Genomic DNA, 21,530 nt, shown 5'->3' on the forward strand with positions numbered 1-21,530 from the left:
CTGGCTTCATCCAAAGCCACTCCCAGCACAATACAGGACACTCCGAAGAAGCGGGAAGGAAATAGGGGTGCATAGAAGATGTGTACGTGATGATTCCACCCAAACTTTTTCGATACGGACCCCCTCTTGATAGTACGTATATCCTACAACTCAAGTCCACCAAAAATGAAACGAAGGAAAAACATTGTCTTCTCTTTAACCACCGAGGGGAAGAAACCGTCTCGTGCCAGATCAAAGAATATCTAAAATGCCAATGCACAAGATTAGTCCGCAAAAGCATTGTCATCAATCACGAAAACCACTTAGAGAGAAATATGCCCTAACACCCAATCCCCTTTCTTTTTCTTGTCGTCGGTGAGTCCAATCCCGCCGCCGAACGCCACCATGTGGGGCGGAATGTGGAGCTCCAACCGTAGCTCTGGCGGGAGGGACGACCCCGAGCACCAGCGTTGTGTCTGAGCGGACAACGCGAGAAAGTGCGCAGCGAGGAAGTACACCAACAATGGCCTCCAGCCATCGGAGTCGCTCCTCTGCTGCGGGACAGAAGCGTACGACCACCGGCACGGGCTGATCTACTCCGGCGTGAGCTCCTCCGCCGCCGCGGGCTCCTCCTCTGCCCGAGGGATGACTCCTCACACGCCGGTCCTCACACCGGTGAAAAGGGAGGCGACGGATCTCCCGGCCCTCCGCGTGGTGAAGCAGGAGCTCGAGGCAGAGCCGATGCTGCAGGCAGTGGCGTCGTCAAGCCGGAGCCGGAGGATTTCCTCCCCCGGCTGAGGCAGAAATCTTTGAGCAGGCAATCATGTCGCGCAACGCATGGGAGGAGGAGCAGCACTGGTTGTCACTTGCAAACTCGACGACGTCCTCCTCAAGCATTGGCTTGTGAAGGAGAAGGATTTCGTCGACAACCAAGATGCATGGCGCCGCGAGAAGAAGGTGCAAGACGACATGTACATCGACCTTGTCTCTGACGACGGCGACTGAGGATGTCCGCCGCCGCAGCGTCGCCGCCGCACCCGGATGGCTCTGGTGAGCCAATTTTTGCATGTAGGTACGGTGGCCGCCTATCCCCCTAGCTATTGTGTAAAATTTAGTGTATGTATGAACTATGTATGGTGATCAATGATACATCTCCCTTGGAGCATGCGTAGTAGTACTTTGCTTCGAGGGCTAATAATTTTTTTGCAATAAGTATGTGAGTTCTTTATGACACTAATGTTGAGTCCATGGATTTTACACGCACTCTCAACCTTCCACCTTTGCTAGCCACTCTAGTACCATGCAACTTTTGCCGATGCATTAAACCCACCTTACACCCTTCCTCAAAACAACCACCATACCTACCTATTATGGCATTTCCATAGCCATTCTGAGATATATTGCCATGCAACTTCCATCGTTCCATTTATTATGACACACGTCATCATTGTCATATTGCTTTGCATGATCATGTAGTTCACACAGTATTTTCCTAGATGATGTGAGACTTTCTCCCTTCTTTTGTCTACTACCACCTTTTATTCCACCTATAGTGCTATGTCCATGGCTCACGCTCATGTATTGCCTGAAGTTATGAAAAAGCTGAAGCGCGTTAAAAAGTATGAAACAATTGCTTGGCTAACACTGGGGTGGTACATGATTTATACTTTGTGTTGAGAAGAGGGAGCATAACAAGACTATATGATTTTGTAGGGAAAACTTTCTTTAGCCATGTTATTTTTTGAAGTTTCATGATTTTACTTTATAGTATGCTTGAAGTATTATTGTTTTTATGTCAATATTGAACTTTTGTGTTGAATCGTATGGATCTGAATATTCATGCCAAATAAAGAGATTACATTGCTAAATATGTTGGGTAGCATTCCACATCAAAATTTCTGTTTTTGTCATTTACCAGAGGACGAGCAGGAATTAAGCTTGGGATGCTTGATACCTCTCCAACGTATCTATAATTTTTTATTGTTCCACGTTATTATATTATCAACTTTGGATGTTTTTATGCATTAATATGCTATTTTATATTATTTTTGGGACTAACTTATTGACCTAGAGCCCAGTGCCAGTTTCTGTTTTTTCCTTGTTTTTGAGTTCTACAAAAAAGGAATATCAAACAGAGTCCAAACGGAATAAAACTTTCACGATGATTTTTCTTGGACCAAAAGACACTGTAGGACTTGGAGATGAAGTCAGAGGAGTCCCGAGGAGGCGACAAGCCTCAGGGGGCGTCCTGAGTGCTTGTGGGCCCCTCGGAGCTCCTCCAACCCTAATCTTTAGCCTATAAATTCCCAAATGACCAGAAGCGTCCACCAAAATACTTTTCTGCTGCCGCAAGCCTCTGGCCTCGTGAGATCCCATCTTGGGACCTTTTCCGGCACCCTGCCGGAGGGGGATTCAATCACGGAGGGCTTCTACATCAACCCTATTGCCCTTCCGATGAAGCGTGAGTAGTTTACCTCAGACCTACGCGTCCACAGCTAGTAGCAAGATGGCTTCTTCTCTCTCTTTGATCTTCAATACAATGTTCCCCTCGATGTTCTTGGAGATCTATCTCGATGTAATATTCTTTTGCCATGTGTTTGTCGAGATCCGATGAATTGTAGATTTATGATCAGATTATCTATGAATATTATTTGAATCTTCTCTGAATTCTTATATGCATGATTTGATATCTTTGTATTCTCTTCGAATTATCGGTTTGGTTTGGCCAACTAGATTGGTTCTTCTTGCAATAGGAGAGGTGCTTAGTTTTGGGTTCAATCTTGCAGTGTCCTCACCCAGTGACAAAGTAGGGGTAGCGAGGCACGTATTGTATTGTTGCCATCAAGGATAAAAAGATGGGGTTTTCATCATATTGCTTGAGTTTATCCCTCTACGTCATGTCATCTTACTTAAAGTGTTACTCTGATCTTATGAACTTAATACTCAGATGCATGCTGGATAGCGGTCGATGTGTGGAGTAATAGTAGTAGACACGGAATCGTTTCGGTCTACTTGACACAGACGTGATGCCTATATTCATAATCATTGCCTTGGATATCATCATAACTTTGCGCTTTTCTATCAATTGCTCGACTGTAATTTGTTCACCCACTCTATGTTTTCTTTCAAGAGAGAAGCCTCTAGTGAACCTATGGCCCCTAGGTCTATTTTCCATCATATATTTTCATATCTATAAACCAAAAGAAAACAAAAATGCCTCGCTGGGTTTTATTTATTTTTATTTTGTTTTACGTTTTAGTAATCTTTTATATCTATCTCTGACAGATCTCATCCTTGCAAGTGACCGTGAGGGGATTGACAACCCCTTTATCGCGTTGGGTGCAAGTGTTTGATTGTTTGTGCAGTTGCATAGATTGGAGACTTGCGTATACCTCCTAGTGAATTGATACCTTGGTTCTCAAACTGAGGGAAATACTTATCTCTATTTTGCTGCATCACCCTTTCCTCTTCAAGAGAAAAACCAACGCAAGCTCAAAAAGTAGCAATCAAGTACTATGAACTCATTATGTTTGTCCCGCGAAGCCTTGGATTTAAATTTTACCATTCCGTTTTAGATTTTTGTTCTTTCGCGGAGGTTTTGGGCTCGTATCCGAGGCAACGAACGAACTGTAAACTGAGTTTATAGGTCCGCGCTTTGCTGGGTCTGCTAGAGACGCTCTTAGGAGCTATAATCGTCGTGAACATGAATGATTTTGTTCTGATTACAAGCTACCTCTTTTGTTTCTACCCACCAAATTGTTGGCCGTATTTCTCAAATTTTCTAACTGAGGATTATATTACTATTTTTTTCTATACATACTAATATCTATAATACCTAAATAGTTGATTCTCAATAACTTTAATTCTCTCATCATGTAACCCTTCACATCATCAAATCTGCCACATCATCATCCACTAAAATTATTTTGTAGCACATGTACACCCTAATTTAATTGTTCCATCTTCAATGGTCTAGCGTACATGCATACTTTTATTCCCACACAATTACTTTAAAAAAATAATAGCTTTTCATTTAGATCATTTCATTCCTAAAAAATGATCTGAAATTAATCTTTAAATCTCGCAGCAACGCGCAAGGAAATCACCTACTTTACTAAAATTCCATAGAAGGGCATTACTCTGGTTCGTCTTGATTATTTTCAATGATGTAATAATATAATTTTCTATTAAAGGAGAAACTTCTAGGAACGAGGAGTCTATCCTCATACTCTTTTTTTCGCGAATACGCAAAGCTTGTGTATCTTTCATTGATAGAAGGAGAAGAACGAGTACAAACGGGGGTACAACACATGACACGGACGCAGGTAGGTGTGAACATGGTGTCCGAAGCAGAGAGAAAGGGTTGCTTGGCCCGAATGGAGGATACATCACAGCTAGACCTACCAAACCCGAACCTAGCGGCAATGTCGAACCAACACAAGAATACCAACATCGATTGAGTCTGAATCGGGGACACCACGAGCTCGCAAGATAGCGCCTTCAAGAAGGAAGACAACACTGGGACGCGGTCGCTATCAGGTTCTTGGGAGTCAGACCCGGGGTTTCCCCTAAGTTCGAAGAGGGGCGCAACTGAAGGCCTTGGCAGCGCCTCCAAGAAGGAAGCGACACCCACGGGCGCCGCCATTGCCAGCACTGGCAAGCCGAGCAGGGATCTCTCCCTGGCCTGAAGCTGAGCAATCCTATAGCCGCCAAGTCTGGAATCGAAGATGAGGAAGCCAAAGTTGGTCGGAACCACCATGTCAAGAAGGGTTGGCGGGGTTGCACTTGCCGTCGGAGGGTGCCAGCGCCATCAAACCCATGAGCACTGGATCTGGCAAAAGGTGGAGGCTTTGAGGCGAACGGGGTAGGGCTGGCGCCGAAGCAAAACCTCACAGGTGGATCGCGGAGGCGGCGTCCAGCAATGCCGGTGAACTAGGACTGGAAGGGCGCAGATCCGAGCTGTCGTGGCCTTAGCCATCGTGATGTCGACGAGCCGAGTGAGCTCGAGGGGACGCATCTACACGGTCGCCGAGGCCGGAGCTGCCCGACAGAGAACGCCGACAGCAGGGTACACCGGAAAGACGCGGGCCCGAGGCCGCCGGGACCGAAACAGCACCAGCAGTGATCCGCCGCGAGGAGACCCGAGTCGGCCACACCACAGAACCATCTCCGCCTCCGCGCGAGAGCTATCACCGTGGCCCGGGGGCGAGGGAGGGTCATCGCCGGCCAACAAGTCGGGGCAGCAGCCGGTTGGAGGACACCCGAGAGACGCAAGGAGGGATCTCGGGGACGTGTGTGCGCGGGCGAAGATGAGGAGGCGTGCGAGGGGAGGAGGTGTCCGCGGCGGCCAGGGGCGGGGGAGGGGAGCAAGGCTGGCCGGAGCCGCGCGGGGCGGCCGTCAGGAGTCCGGAGCCGGCGTCGCCGGGCCAGCAGGAGGTAGCCGCCGGAAGGGGGCGCGGGATGGAGGGGGATTGGGGGCGTGAGGAGCCAGATCCACCCCGCCGCCACCTTCCTGGGGTCCGGCGCAGCTTCGCCAGCCGGCCCTCCGGCGGCGGCGATGCGGGGGTGGGGGCAGGGGAGGGACCTTGTTGATGCGGGGGTGGGTGGCGTCAGAGCTGGGCGACGCGGGGGTCTGAAAAGAGCTCAACAGGGCCTCGAATCTTGCTTTCATTCATGTCCTACTTTTTGAGGAGATGACACAGGGACATCGGACATCCGCGTCACATGTACAGTTTAGCCCGTCTCGCTCGACTCAGGAGGACTTGAGTCTGTTCGCTTCGGGTGCAGCTACATTTCAAGATGGTTGCATTTGGGCCATTTTGCGTTGAGTTGAAAGCCAGTGACGTAACTACAGGTGTAGTTGGGACATTGACATGCAGTTGGGTCACTGAAGCATCGTCCATCTAGAGAACTTCTAAGGAATTGATATACAATACATTGGCAACTAGGAGGAGTTCCACGGGGGGAGAGATCGGAGTGTGACGAGGCGGCTACTGCGTCTGGAAAGCGTGGCCAGCGTGGGAGGCTGGCTGAAGGAACGCACGGAATAGTCGGATCGAAGAGTTTTTCAAGAGTGCAGAATTTCCGAACTTTAATTAGGCTACTGGTGACTAAAATGCGGTGAAACATTTCGGGTTGAATTGAAGAAAAAACGTAACTACTTTTGCTAACAAGGCGAGAATCATCAACCAACTCAAACCTCAAGCCAGATTTCAATAATGATTTGCAGAAATCCACATATTTCTAAGCACGTCATTGGTTGCAACGCGACTCACCAGACACAAACATAGAACTAAGTTTGCTAAAAACATCGACGCGATCACTGGGTCACGAGTCACGACGTACGTGATCACTGGGCGCCACGCCGCCGCTTGCCGGCCCCAGCGCCCTTGCCGCTGCCTTCGGGCTTGAGCACCTGCGCCGCGTAGGCCAGTGCCTGCTGCGCGTCGGCGAGCTCCCTCTTCTTGGCATCGCTCAGCTCCTTCTTCAGCTGGCTGATCTCGCCCTTGGCCTTGGAGAGAGCCATCTCCTTCGCGCGCAGCTCCGAACGAAGCACGTCGCCGCCCCCGCCGCCACCAGCAGCAGTAGCACCAGCAGGAGCAGCCACCTTTCTCTTCTTCCCTGTGGCCGTGGGCGGCGCTGCACCTTGGGAAGCTCCCGTCCCTGCGCACACAAACAATCCAACGTTAAAACATTCTCCACCCCATCCATCTATCCACATGTGCCTACAGTAATGACACGCATACGTACCGAGACACGCCGGAGCGCGGCTAATCTTGGCGGCGACGAGGTTGCTCTCGGACAGGTACGTCTTAAGGTCGACGACGCCCTGCCCCTGCGACAGCCGGCGCGCCACGGCCGCATCGCTGCCGGTGAGCATGGGGTCGCTCGTCGCCTCCTTCGTCGGGGAGCCCCACCGCACGGGGCACCGCCACGGCGCGCCCGGCGGAGGCGACACGAGCAGGAACTCCTCCTTCCACCCCTTGACGGACGTGGGGAGCCCGGTGAAGAGCGCTGGGACGCTCTCCCTGGAGCGGAAGGAGAACCAGCCCTTCCCGTGGGGGAGCGGCGTGAGGGCGAAGAAGTGGCGGAACACCGGCAGGGAGGGCGCGCCGGCGCCGCGGAAGTGGCAGAGCACCGCGAAGCCGGCCAGGACGCGCCACCCGTTGGGCGCGAGCTGCGACGGCGCGATGCCGAAGTGCGCGAGCGCGTCGCTGAAGAAGGGGTGCAGCGGCAGGCGCATGCCCGCGACGAACGCCTGCGTGTGCACGCAGATCGGCACCGCCGCGGCGCCGCCTCGGGCTCCGCGAGCGGCGGGAGGGGGCGGCGCGCACGCTGCCTGGGCGGGGCCGGCGAGGTACAGGCCGAACCCCTCCGGGATGCCGTACCTGGTGCGGAGGCCGGCGAGGGACTCCTGCGTGCGCAGCGTCGACTTGAACTCCTCGGCCGCCGGCCAAGAGAACGCCGCCCGATCGTCCTGTCCATGTACACCTCGGCCTGCTCCTGCTCCTGCTCCCGGAGGACCCGGACGCGGCTTGACGTCCTCCGCGGCAGCTCCCCCGCCGTAGCCATAGCCATAGTCACGGCGCCAATGCGTCGTCACCGCCGGCTTGACGTCATCCCCGTCGTAGTAGGAGGACTGAAAGTCTGAAACCACGACGACATGGCGGTCCGGAATCTGGATGGGGTTGGCCGATGGAGGGAGACGTGGGAGGGGTGCTTGAATTTCTGGGTGGCGGCGGTTTGGATCTGGGGAGAGGAAGGAACGGGCGGGCCACTCACTTTTAACGTTCGTGGGGGCTTCCTTCCGGTGGAAGATTGGCTTGTTTTATGGAAAGTGGAAACGGATCATGAGCGAGCGATTAGACTGCAGGAGAAGATTGCGTTGGACTTGATCAAGAACGTCAAATCCTACTGAAGGCCCTGCAAAGTACAAGCTATGATCGAGCTCCTGAAGGCATTCTATAGAGACATTCGCCAGTTTATTCGTCTTAGTTTTAATATCGTAAACTATGTGTTTGCTCCTCGAGATTGTAATAAGGTTGCCCATGCACTTGCTGCATTGGGGAGTAATGGCCAGGTACCTCACTGTCTGTGGATGGAGGCTGTGCCTAACGATGTATGCGCGTTGGTGGCCAGCGATGTCGCTGAGCCAGTTGAGTAATGGGATCCAAGTGGTTCCAGGTCAAAAAAAAAACGTTACGGTGACTCCATCTTCTTTAGGCATTTGATTTCAAATTTCAAACTTGAATTTACTCCATTCAAGCGCTCGGAGATATAGTACTCTTATTTTAGAAAAATGTTGATTTGTATAGCTTTTTCTTTCTTTTCCAGGGGTAATAACTAGTGGATCACTCGTGTTTGCGCGGTTAGATTTTTTATAGAATCCTCATAACCATCGAACATTCGCTAGAAGGCATGGCAAGCGAACAATTTGCATGACAATTTTTTCCTATGAATGCCAAGTTTAGTTGGCAAGCATGGCAAAAATCCGTCAAGTTTAATTTTATTTTTTTGTCAGGATTTGCCGTGCTTGCTGACAAAATTTGACTATTCTGGCGACAACTAAAATTGCCATCGAAAATGTTCTTTTCGCCGTGCCATCGCAGGGGATGTAACACAATAGTATTCCTTTTGATATCGTTATTATGCTATATGTCTATTCATTTTAGTAAGTCGGTACACAATTTAGATTATTATTATTTATATGTTACATACTTATATAGAAACTATAAATGATGGTATTTGAAAAAGATTAGTGAAGGATAAAATGGTATTGTTATTTTTAGTTGGCCGATCTAATATCTCTTATATAGGCAGTTTGAAAAGTTTAGCTACACAGACCCCAACATGCCGTTTATATGTAAAAATGAAGTGACTTTATGTACTACCTTTTTTCTCTATCAATAATTTGCCCTTGATGTTAGATTTTGTTCGAGTTGACTTAAAACATACATATGACTCATAAATAAATCATGTGTTGGGTTCTTCCACTTGCACTTATGTAGGCACCAAAAAGGAAAATAAGCTTTGGTGTAATGTTTCTTTACACCTTTCGATAAATTTGCAACCAAAAGTGAAATATAATCATATATAGATCATATATGTAAGACTTATTATATTATCTTCCTCTACCCACCTCAACACATTGGCGATTGTGATATGTTATTCAATTAGCGCAATGTCATGAAGCAAGATCCTTCCATGTATGCATGTGGGGCTCCCATCTTCACTCACTCACTCACTCACTCTTAGGCTTAGCTTGTCTTCTTTTATATCATTATGCATATAATGTTGCATCAAGATTTGTTTTTAGGGGCATCAATTTATATATTGTCCGTCAGTACTTATACAGCTTATTACATAGTTGACACAATTTTTGCTCTTAACCCTTAAATGTACCACCACATCACACATTGTTTTCTTCCTTCATAAAATACACTCACTTGCACACATACCAAATGAACATGTATGTCCCTCTTACCACGCGAATTAATGCTTTTGAAGATGCATTCCTACACTGTGTGGTTCTTCTGAATCTGTCGGTTTTCTAAGAACCTACATATGAGTTGTGAGCAACAACTCTTTGAGAGTACGTCCAGGCACTGGACACGTCTAGCGATCCTAAGTCATGAGTGAATATGGTGGATGAACTACAGATGAACACACGAAACTACCCGGGTTCGGGTCACCTTCTTGGTGTGATACCCTACTCCTGCTTTGTTTTGTATGAGACCCGTTAATCTATTGCGGCAGATATAGATCTCATCTTTGTATCCTTAGTAGCAATGATACATACGTGTTGGTTCCCTTTCTTTCACTGGGATCAAACGCCGTAAGATCGAACCCACTATCGGGCACCTCTTCCCATTGCAAGATAAATAGATCAAGTTGGCCAAACAAAACCCAAATATCGGAGAAGAAATACGAGGCTATAAGAAATCATGCATATAAGAGATCAAAGAAACTCAAATACCTTTCATGGATATAAAAAGATATAACTGATCATAAACTCGAAGTTCATCGGATCCCAACAAACACACCGCAAAAAGAGTTACATCATATGGATCTACAAGAGACCATTGTATTGATAATCAAGAGAGAGAGGAAGCCATCTAGCTACTAACTACGGACCCGAAGGTCTAAAAAGAACTACTCACGCATCATCGGAGAGGCACCAATGGAAGTGGTGAACCCCTCCGTGATGGTGTCTGGATTGGATCTGGTGGTTCTGGACTCTGCAGCGGCTGGATGAATATCCGTCGACTCCCCTAGGGTTTCTGGAATATTGGGGTATTTATAGAGCAAAGAAGCGGTCCGGGACTCCCCCCAGGTGCAACCAGGGCCCAACTTCTTCCTTTTGGTCCATAAAAAATCATCGTAAATTGGCATGGCATTTGGACTCCATCTGATATTGATTTCCTGTGATGTAAAAAACACGCAGAAAACAGCAACTGACACTTGGCACTATGTCAATAGGTTAATACCAAAAAATGATATAAAATGACTATAAAATGATTATAAAACATCCAAGATTGATAATAAAACAACATGGAATAATAAAAAATTATAGATACGTTGGAGACGCATCAACATCCCCAAGCTTAACTCATCTCGTCCTCGAGTAGGTAAGTGATAAAAACAGAATTTTTGATGTGGAGTGTTGTTTATCATGTCATATCATATTCTTTTCTTTATAGCATGGACATTTGGACTTCTATGCTATTCAAAGCAATAGTCTAGTTTTGACATAATAATTTAGATACTCAAGCATATCAACAAGCAACCATGTGTTTCAAAATATCAATGCTAAAACAAGTTATCCCTAGCCCATCATGCTCAAACATTGATCCATTCATGAAATATAATCGAATATTAGCTACACCCAATACTTAAGTACGGTCATGTTGCCTCCTAGTTGGTGCTTTTATAAGAGAGGATGGAGACTCAATTTCAAAAATAAAAATTGCATAAAGTAAAAGAAAGGCCCTTCGCAGAGGGAAGTAGGGATTTGTAGAGGTGCCAGAGCTCAAAGCGAAAAAAAGAGAGATAAAAACATTTTGGGAGGTGTATCCATCCCACCAACGAAAATGACTCAGAGCATCCCAACACTTTCCATGCTAGATATATCATAGGCGGTTCCCAAACAGAAAATAAAGTTTATTCCTTTTTCCACCATACTTTCACTTTCCATGGCTAGCCGTATCCGCGGGTGCCCTCCATACCAAAACTTTCCAAGGAATTTATTATTTGATAACATAAAGTAAATTCATTTTTGCATTTCGGGACTGGGCATCCCTAATACCTTTGCCTTACTCTCGTGCAATTACAAGTGAATAAACACTCGTCGTGAGAATAACACATCTAGCATGGAAAATATTAGCTACCCGTTACCGTTCCCTGAGCAGAACAAACACACAAAAGAGAAGTTTATTTTGAAAATTAGAGATGGCACATGCAAATTTGCTTAGAACGGCAAAACAATACCGCATATAGGTAGATATAGTGGACTCATGTGGCAAAACTGGTTTAAAGGATTTTGGATGCACAAGTAGAGGTCATACTTGGTGCAAAATGAAGGCTAGCAAAAAGATTGAGAAGCGACCAACCAAGAAACGAATAATCTCATAAGCAAGCATTAAGCACAATTAACACCGAATAATGCACCACAAGTAGGACATAATTTTCATTGCATGATTATTGACTTCCGTGCATGCATAGGGAATCACAAACCTTAACACCAATATTATTACTAGATCACAATTACTCATCAACATAACTCACATATCACATCATCATATCTCAAAACTATTACTAAGAATCAAGTTTATTTTGTCCAATGATCTTCATGACATATATTTTTTCTTTCTTTATCCTTCTTGGATATCTATCACTTTGGGACTAATTTTTATGTGTTGCTTTTCATAAGCTCAAACAAATATAAGTGAAGATCATGAGCATAACATATTTTCTTTCTTTCAAAATAAATTAAGTGAAGCAAGAGAGAATTTCTTCAAAATTTTACTAACTGTCAAATAAATCTAAGTGAAGCAAGAGAGCATTTCTTCATAAATACTAAGCACACCGTGCTCAAAAAGATATAAGTGAAGCATTAGAGCAAGTCCATTGCTCATAAAAATTTAAGTGAAGCATAGAGAGCAATTCTAACAAGTCATGACATAATTTTGGCTCTCTCAAATAGGTGTGTTCAGAAAGGATTGATGACTTTCAACACAAAATAAAATAAGCAAAGACACATATCATACAAGACACTCCAAGCAAAACACATATCATGTGACGAATAAAAATATAGCCTCGAGTAAAATACCGATGGTCGTTAGAAGAAAGAGGGGATGCCACTCGGTGGCATCCCCAAGCTTAGTTGGTTTCTCATTCTTCGATAATAGCTTGGGATGCCGTGGCATCCCCAAGCTTAGGCTCTTCTATCCTTCTTTCATTCATCGTAAGATAACCCAAAACTTGAAAACTTCAATCACACAAAAACTCAACAAAACCCTTGTGAGATCCGTTAGTAAAAGAAAGCAAACCATTACTATAAGTGCTGTGTCAAACCAATTTTTATTTTGTTTTTGTTTATATCTAATGTATTCCAACTTTTCTATGGCAAAAACTCATCAAGGAAAACCACACAGCCATCAAAATAAGCACACAACACAAAGAAAACAGAATATGTCAAAACAAAACAGTCTGTAGTAATCTGGAACTTTCGAATACTTATGAGACTCCAAAAATTCTACCAAATTAGGAAGACCAGCGTAATTTGTATATTAATCTTCTGCAAAAATAATCAGGGAAAAATCTATTTTCTGTGATTTATGATAATTATTTTCGTGAGCGCAAAGTTTCTGACTTTTTCAGCAAGATCAAACAACTACCACCCCAGAAGATCCTAAAGGCTTTACTTGGCACAAACACTAACTAAAACACAAAAAACACAATCATACCAGTATCATAATTGTGCTAACACCCAATAACAGAAAGCAAAAGGCAAAAATAAATTTTATTCATTGGGTTGCCTCCCAACAAGCACTATCATTTTACGCCCCTAGCTAGGCATAAGATTTCAATGATGCTCACATGAAAGACAAGAATTGAAGCACAAAGAGAGCATCATAAAACATATGACAAACAAATTTAAGTCTAACATACTTCCTATGCATAGGCATTTTGTAGGCAACCAAACTATCAAGACAAGAAACATCTAGCATATGCAAGAAAGAAGAAAGAGACAATAGCAATCTCAACATGACGAGAGATAAATTAGTAGCATGAAAATTTCTACAACCATATTTTCATCTATCATAATAATTACATGTAGGATCACACTCAAATTTAACAATATAGCTATCACAACATATTCTCAACACGATCCACATGCATGCGAAGTTGACACTCTTCCAAAATAGTGGGATTAACATTAACTAAAGTCATGACCTCTCCAAACCGACTTTTATAAAAAATCATAAGATTGAACATTCTCCAAAGTAGTGGGATCTAAAGTTGACACTCTAATAAATCCACTTTCAATATTATTGCAAACACTATTATCAATCTCATATTCATCACGGGGCTTAAATAAATTTTCAAGATCATAAGAAGAAGCACCCCAATCATGATCATTGCAATAGGTAGTGGACATAGCAAACTTAGCATCCCCAAGCTTGGGGTTTTGCATATTATTAGCATAATTGACATTAATAGAATTTATATTAAAATCATTGCAATCATGCTTTTCATTCAAAGAGCTATCATGAATCACTTCATAAATTTCTTCATCACAATTTTCAGATTCACGAACCTCAAGCAAGACTTCATAAAGATAATATATTGTACTCAAATCACTAGCAATTTGTTCATGATAATTGGATCTCTTAAAAAGATTAGAAAGTGGATGATGATCCATATCAAGAGATATTTATCAAGCAAAGATGCAAGCAAATAGAAGACACATGGCACACAAGCAAAGAAAATATCTGACGAGAAAAGAGCGAACGAAAAAGTGGGTGAATAAAATGACAATTTTTTGTGAAGTGGGGGAGAGGAAAATGAGAGGCAAATGGCAAATAATGTAAATTGCGAGGAGATGAGATTTGTGATTAGGAACCTGATTGATGTTGAAGATCCTCCCCGACAACAGCGCCAAAAATTCCTTTTGATGTCGCTCGAAGCTACGTCGGTATTTCCCCAAAGAGGAAGGGATGATGCAGCACAGCGGCGGTAGGTATTTCCCTCAGATATGAAACCAAGGTTATCCAACCAGTAGGAGAACCAAGCAACACAACGAAAACAGCCCCTGCACACAAATAACAACACCTCACAACCCGACGTGTTAAAGGGGTTGTCAATCCCTTTCGGGGTACGACGCCTCAAGATAGGCAAAGGACGTGAGGTAAATTTGTAGTAGATTGATAGATCGAACGCCAAATGAAATAAATAAGAATAAATTGCAGCAAGGTACTTTTGTATTTTTGGTTTAATAGATCTGAAAATAAATGCAAGAGAAAATAGATCGCAAAGGCAAATATGAGGAAAAGAGACCCGGGGGCCGTAGGTTTCACTAGTGGCTTCTCTCGAGAAAAATAGCAAACGGTGGGTGAACAAATTACTGTTGGGTAATTGATAGAACTTAAAATAATTATGACGATATCCAGGCAATGATCATTACATAGGCATCACGTCCAAGATTAGTAGACCGTCTCCTGCCTGCATCTACTAGTATTACTCCACACATCGACCGCTATCCAGCATGCATCTAGTGTATTAAGTTCATGAGAAAATGGAGTAATGCAATAAGAACGATGACATGATGTAGACAAGATCCATTTATCTATTACGGCAGATATAGATCTCATCTTTTTATCCTTAGTAGCAACAATACACGTGTCGGTTTCCTTTCTGTCACTGGGATCAAGTACCGTAAGATCGAACCCACTACCGGGCACCTCTTCCCATTGCAAGATAAATAGATCAAGTTGGCCAAAAAAACCAAATATTGGAGAAGAAATACGAGGCTATAAGCAATCATGCATATAAGAGATCAAAGAAACTCAAATAACTTTCATGGATATAAAAAGATATAACTGATCATAAACTCAAAGTTCATCGGATCCCAACAAACACACCGCAAAAAGAGTTACATCATATGGATATCCAAGAGACCACTATATTGATAATCAAAAGAGAGATAGGAATCCATCACTCCAAAAAAAACACTTCCGTGATGATACGTGTTTGTCACAGTAGGTCGCGTTTTTTGTCATGCATGTACATCCACGACAAATTTATGACAGAATCAAGATAGTCATACATGTGCTGTCGTAGAAGTGTTCCATGACATTACCAAAATTATCATCACGGAAGTGTCCACTTCCATGACGATAAATCACGCGTCATAGAAGTGCTTTCGTCAAGGGTGACCAACACGTGGCATCCACCGTAACGGGACGCCGTTAAGCTATCGGGTCGGGTTTTGGATCTGATAACCCGTTAACAGCCCCGACCAATGGCGATTTTCCACATGTAAAATCATCATTGGATAGAGGAGACACGTGTCAGGTCCACGCTGGCACAGCTGTCACGCATCCAATGGGCGAGACGCGCCTATGATATGTTGACACATGGACCGGCCCATCAAGTTTAAATGGGCCGGCCCAACTAAAGTCCACAAGATTTTGAGGACCATAATGGGCCGGCTCAGCTAAAGGCCCATGAGATTTTGCGGACCATAATGGGCTAGCCCAGCTAAAGGCCCACAAGATTTTGCGGGCCATAATGGACCGGCCCAGGTAAAGGCCCACAAGATTTTTGTGTGCCGTAATGGGCTGGCCCAGGTAAAGGCCCACAAGATTCTTGCGGATCATAATGGGTCGACCCAGCTAAAGGCCCATGAGATTTCGCCGACATTAATGGGCTGGCCCAGCTGTAGGCCCACAAGATTTTGAGGACCCTAGTTGGCCGGCCCCTTAACTGGCTGACATGTTTTGGGCCAAATGCCGGCCCATATTTGATCTGGTCCATTAATGGCCTGCCACGTTCCGGGCCTAATAGTGGCCCATATGAGATCCGGCCCGTTAAAAGCCTATGACATTCTGGGCCAAATTACGGCCCAGATCAGGTCTGGCCCATTAAGAGGCTTTGGGATCAATTATGGCCCATATCAGATTCGGCCCGTCAACTGGACACTATGCTTTTGGACCCACTTAGTAATTCGGCCTCATATTAGTTTTGGCCTATTAAGGGCCCGTTTAACATTTCGGCCCTATATTAATTTCGGCCTGTTAAAAGCTCGTCATATAGTTGGGCCTAACTACGACCCGATTTGCATCCGGCCTGCTCGCAGCCGATATCTGATTGGGCCAAACAAGGACCGAGACAATTTTGGCCTGTTAAAAGCCCGTGATTTGATTCGCACAGTCTTGGGTCGGGGTTCATTTCGGGCTGCTGCCGGCCCGTTAGCTGTTCGACACGTTTCTGGCCCAACCTACATCGTGATTGCATGACGGCCCGATTATGTACCGTAATTTTACGGTTTAGCTGGTTTACTGCGAAGACAGAATATATATACAGTAAAATAACTGTAGCATTGTGAATAAGAAAAAACCTAGACTATACAATAAAGAAATTACAGCATAGTACATACACTGGGCATCAAAGTTCGCCATTATGATAATAAAGCACAAGCAGATAACAGATTACATACACTGGGCATCGAAGATCGCCACCAGTGCAAATAAACACGCCGACAAAATAATATACAAAACTGATAGCACTTCAATAGAGTTCAAGAAAGGTTAGCCCTGCTGGGGAGCTGCAGCGCAAGCAGCTGAGCAAGATGATGAGACTGCGCTTCTTCAACACTTATATCTTCCTCAGTCTGAAAGATAAACAAGCAGACAGATGACAGGTTTTGCACATAAAAGTATCAGTGTTGTCAATTCATCACATTTCTTACTGACGAATAAAGTGACACAGTTTAAAATTGCATTAACACAATATGGTATTGTTCAGGTCAAGACACGGCAGGAAATGACATTGTGAAGGAGTTGGCAGCTTCACGACACCACTGGATTACATATCAAGAACTCATAAGTATCAATTGTTAGTGTGTTGTCAATTTATCCCATTTCAGACTGGCAAATAAAGAGACGGTTTAAATAATAGTAGAATGATATGACATTGTCCATAGTTAAGACATTGCAGAATATGACATTGTGTTGTAGTGGGTAGGTTCACCACACCACTGGATTACGGATGAAGAACAGGAGCATACATGTAGTGAAAAAGAAGGTCACTTGCTCTGTATAGTTTAATTTACATGGTATGAAGAAGGAACTTGGTTGTACAACTGAAAACTTAAATTGAGAAAGGACAAACTTTTGTTTATGAACTACATAATAAACTTTAAACATGCAATTTGATGGAAACACCAAAAATAAACAGCTGTTGCAGTCATGCCTAAACAAATATATACAACAAAGTTTGAAGGCTTGAGATGGACAAACTTACATTATTGGTGAAGACAGGCTCTATAAAGGCCTTGTCCATGCTGTGGGGGGTGGGGGCAATTCAAGAAGTTTACCACATAATCTTCTTCATAAGCATTGCCTTTATTCTACATTTTGTTAAGAGTAAATATAGATGTGATAATATGCGAAAAAATGGAGAATATTTAAGATAAGATGAAGAGTGATGCTACATAACCAAGTAGCTATAAATGTAAGTGCAGCGATACAGGCAAAAGGTACAACCAAGAGCAATGCACAGCTAAACTTCTTCAGTACCAACCTTATGGTAAGAGTAAATATAGATCTGATGTGTAGAAAATGGAGGGCAAAGGAAAATAAGCTGCAGAGTGATGGTGCATGAACAACTACCTGTCATTATAAGTACACTGATCAAGGACAACATGTACTTACAAGAACAATGCAGAGCTAAAAAAACATTGGCATTGGATATATTCTACACTAATGTAACCATTCATACAGATCAGATAATTTGGAGCGAACAATTGATAAGCAAGATATCATGCATACTGCTGTCACATAATGAACCAGGTATGTATACAAGTATAGTGATACAGGACAACCGATACTAACAAGAGCAAAGCAGCGGGTAGCATATTTGCGATATCATGTTGTTCTTTTCAAACCGGAATTCTTCTTCCAGCAGATTTCCTGCAAAAAAGATCCGTAAGGCACATGCGGAAAAGTAGAAGTTCAAATTGTCATGTGATTTCATAGACAGTACCTCATCCTGGGAACGAGACCAGTGCATAACAAGGTTTTTCCATTCAATGTCTTCTAAATTTAGCACAGGAGACTTCACCAGAAATTCATTTATAGACTTGCCATCAAAGTGTGATTTCCTCAGGTAACACCGATACTGCTGCAATGCTTCCTTGAAAAGCACAAGGAAGCTTTGCTCGTCATGACTATCCATATTGATCCTCGCCTAGTTACAACAATGTAATGTAAATCATTGATGTGTTCAATCAGCAGAAAACAGGAAAATAATAACCATGAATAATAGCACTTACACGTAAGTTGGACAGGAAGATGTGAAAATGGTGTTTGTCTTCACAATAATCTTCCCATGATGGGAATATATGCACGTAGTCCCTAACAACATTGAAAGCATTGTCTTTTAAACTGGGAATAAATGGACTGGGGTTCCAATCTGCAGGAATTGGCCATCTCTGCAGTTGGGATAGGTCTTCGGCCGGTGGACTATATGTACTTTTTGTTGGAGTGGGATTTTTCTGTGGTACAGCTAGTGCTATGGCAAATGAAATCGGTATACCTTTTGCTGGAGTGCAGGTCCTGTGTGGTGGGGCTAGTGGTGTGGCCAGTGAAGCATGGGTACAGTCTGCTGGAGTCGGTCCTATGTTTTGTGTCACTGGTTGTACAGCCAATATAAGTGGGGTGCCGTTTGATTTCTCTGGCACCACCATGTTTTTCAAGGACTTTGCTGGTGCTCCTTCAGGTTCGGCAATCACCCTCTTCCTTTTTGATGTCTGATGCACAAGAACAACATTTGAGTGGAAAAACATGGTATGATGACAGATGAATAAAACATTGCCAAATTAGAACAGGCACCTTGATGGGTGAACAGGACAGGCCATCTGCCTTTGACTCCTCGAGGTTAGAATAGTCATTAGGATCATATTCTGAACAAGAATCAACAGGTGGGGAGCGTATGAGTTTCATTGCATCCAGAATGGCACTCAATGCCTTGGTGCCAATTTTGTAAGTCATTGCAGTGTTTACCTTCAAGAGTGGACTGCTGCTAGTGCGACACAAAGCAGCTACACAGATCATAGTGTAGATATAACAGGGAAAACCGTAAGCATCAGAGTAAAATCAGCAAAGTGGAACTTGCTGGAATATATGTGCTAGTATTGTCGGTACGTCTAGAAAGGCTTCGGATACCAGCTCTCTTCAAGTGAAGGTGCGGTACTGTTAATATCAGTGTAACTCTCAAAGGCGACACAACTCCCCGCATTCCCTTGCTATTCTTATAGGATTCAAGTGGGCAGGCCACTACTAATCCTATTCCTATGTTTACAAGATCCTACGAATCAAAGAGGCTCAAAGTGTCCATCACAACCGACCATATAGACCTCTACACTGCAAATGTCCCTGCTCATCTTCAGTACAAGGAACATACTGTACTACTATCATACTCCCTCCGTTCCAAAATATCAGTCTTGGTAGAGATTTCCACTATGGATCACATACAGATGTATCCAGATGCATTTTAGAATGTAGATTCACTCATTTTGCTCCATATGTAGTCCATGGTGGAATCAATACAAAGACGTGTATTTAGGAACGGAGAGAGTACATATTGAAGAAGAACGAAAGAGGAACATGTTAAAGAAGAGCAAGCAGATTTTGGATAATAAAATGTTGGTTGCGTAGTGCCCACACATGATGTACCAGAGCGCATTAAGAATGCAACTCCTAGTTGCCTCTCGACCATTTCAGGCGGTTAGATGAAGATCCTACGTCTCCTAACCCTTCTTCTTCCTCGTCTCTGATTCTTCCCATACAGAACACCGCACGGGCCGCCGGCCGGACCACCGGCCCCCACCGCCTGTGTTCCTCCGCCACCCCACCCCCACCCCCGCCCCAACCCCCACTCGCGTCGAGTTTTCTTCGTTCAACGAGGCCCCACAACCACCCGACCCCCTTCGATCGCACCGGCGAACTCCAGCGAGCTCTGAAAAATCGACTGACCCAATTTTGAAATTTAGTCTATTGTGATTTAACTAGTGTGGAATATAAAAGGGGAAAACCATAAGCATTGGGAGTATAGTGTTGATCGTGCCATGGCGGATCTGAAGGTGCAAACCGGATAAAGGCAACTTCGCAACCAAGACAAGAAATCAGAGTAAAGCAGTGGCGATCTATTTTCTAGCTGCGATAAATAAGTTGAGCAGATATGAAAGAGTACCACCTCTGGTGCAGCACCGTGTACGCATCTGCTGAGAATTTGACGGTGCTGCGGTAGCGATGTCTGTCGGCGGCGTGGAAGCAGATCTAGGAGGGTAGACGGTGGCGGTGGGGCACGGTGGACGAGACGGTCATAGGAGCGGCGCCGGCAAGGTGGACGACGGCGGGGATGAAGCGAGAGGACGGGATGCAGGGATCCCGGTATGAAGGCGTGGATGAGAGAGGTCGATCTCTTGTAATGGATGGCGGCGTTGGGGTATCAGCTCCAGCATGGTGGAGGAGGACGGCGGTGGATGGGGTGGCGGACGGCGGCGGACGGCGGAGGGTGGGGTGGAGAGGGTATTTTGGCGCCCACGGAGTACGAATGGGGAAAAGGGAGGAACGGGGAACCATGTATTCAGGGCGCGCTTGTCTCAAATGCGAGGAAATTTACAAACTTAGCCCCTGTTTCAAATTTCTACTACATCACAGCAACATTAGTCGGTTGGGGATAGGACGGTAATCTCGCATACACCGAATATTTGCCGACAAGAGTTTGTTTTTGGCGCCCACCGTGTATGAATATGAATCGGGGAGGGAGTCGATTTCGGCCGAGGACACACTGTGTTTTGGCGCCCACCGTGTATGAATCTGGGTGAGAGGCGGTTACGTCACGTTTGGGTGAAATTACAAACCTACCCCTATCGACACCTATAGAAATCCAGCAGATAGGCTTTGCGTGGCAGGGATAGGCAGTAGTAATTTCCATCTCACATATTTTGGTTTCGGGCGATTACTGCGACTTTCCCCGCTTCGTTCAAATTTTGCAGAGTGCACGTTTACCGTGCCAACTCAATTCGAATCCCGTTTGTATTCTATTTTTTTCGGGCGGGATCCATTTTCAATTGGTATTACATTCTATATACATCATTTTTTTATATATACTTTCAAAAGCACAACAAAGAATTCTGCTCCTTTATATGTATAATATGATTTACAAATACAACGATCTCGAAATCTTAAGGTTGAATTCGAGTTTTTTAACCAAATTTTGTTCTACTAAAATGTATGGATCAGTAATATCTACGTATTAAATAA

At 44.5% G+C, this 21,530-nt stretch overlaps 1 protein-coding gene across 1 annotated transcript in view; it reads right to left on the reverse strand.

Annotated features, from left to right (window-relative positions):
- Positions 1 to 6,125: 6,125 nt before the first annotated feature.
- The window catches only part of LOC119350288, a 162,833-nt gene continuing 147,428 nt past the window's right edge, over positions 6,126 to 21,530 (reverse strand). Inside the window, exons 2-3 of the mRNA XM_037618198.1 lie at positions 6,730 to 7,783; positions 6,126 to 6,642 (exon numbers count right to left, since the gene is read on the reverse strand). Of these exons, the coding sequence (XP_037474095.1) occupies positions 6,329 to 6,642; positions 6,730 to 7,783 (1,368 nt within the window). The 3' untranslated portion in view covers positions 6,126 to 6,328. The remainder of the gene's footprint in view (positions 6,643 to 6,729; positions 7,784 to 21,530) is intronic.

This window comes from Triticum dicoccoides, chromosome 1B, assembly GCF_002162155.2.
Source record: "Triticum dicoccoides isolate Atlit2015 ecotype Zavitan chromosome 1B, WEW_v2.0, whole genome shotgun sequence".
NCBI classification, from domain to species: Eukaryota; Viridiplantae; Streptophyta; class Magnoliopsida; order Poales; family Poaceae; genus Triticum; species Triticum dicoccoides.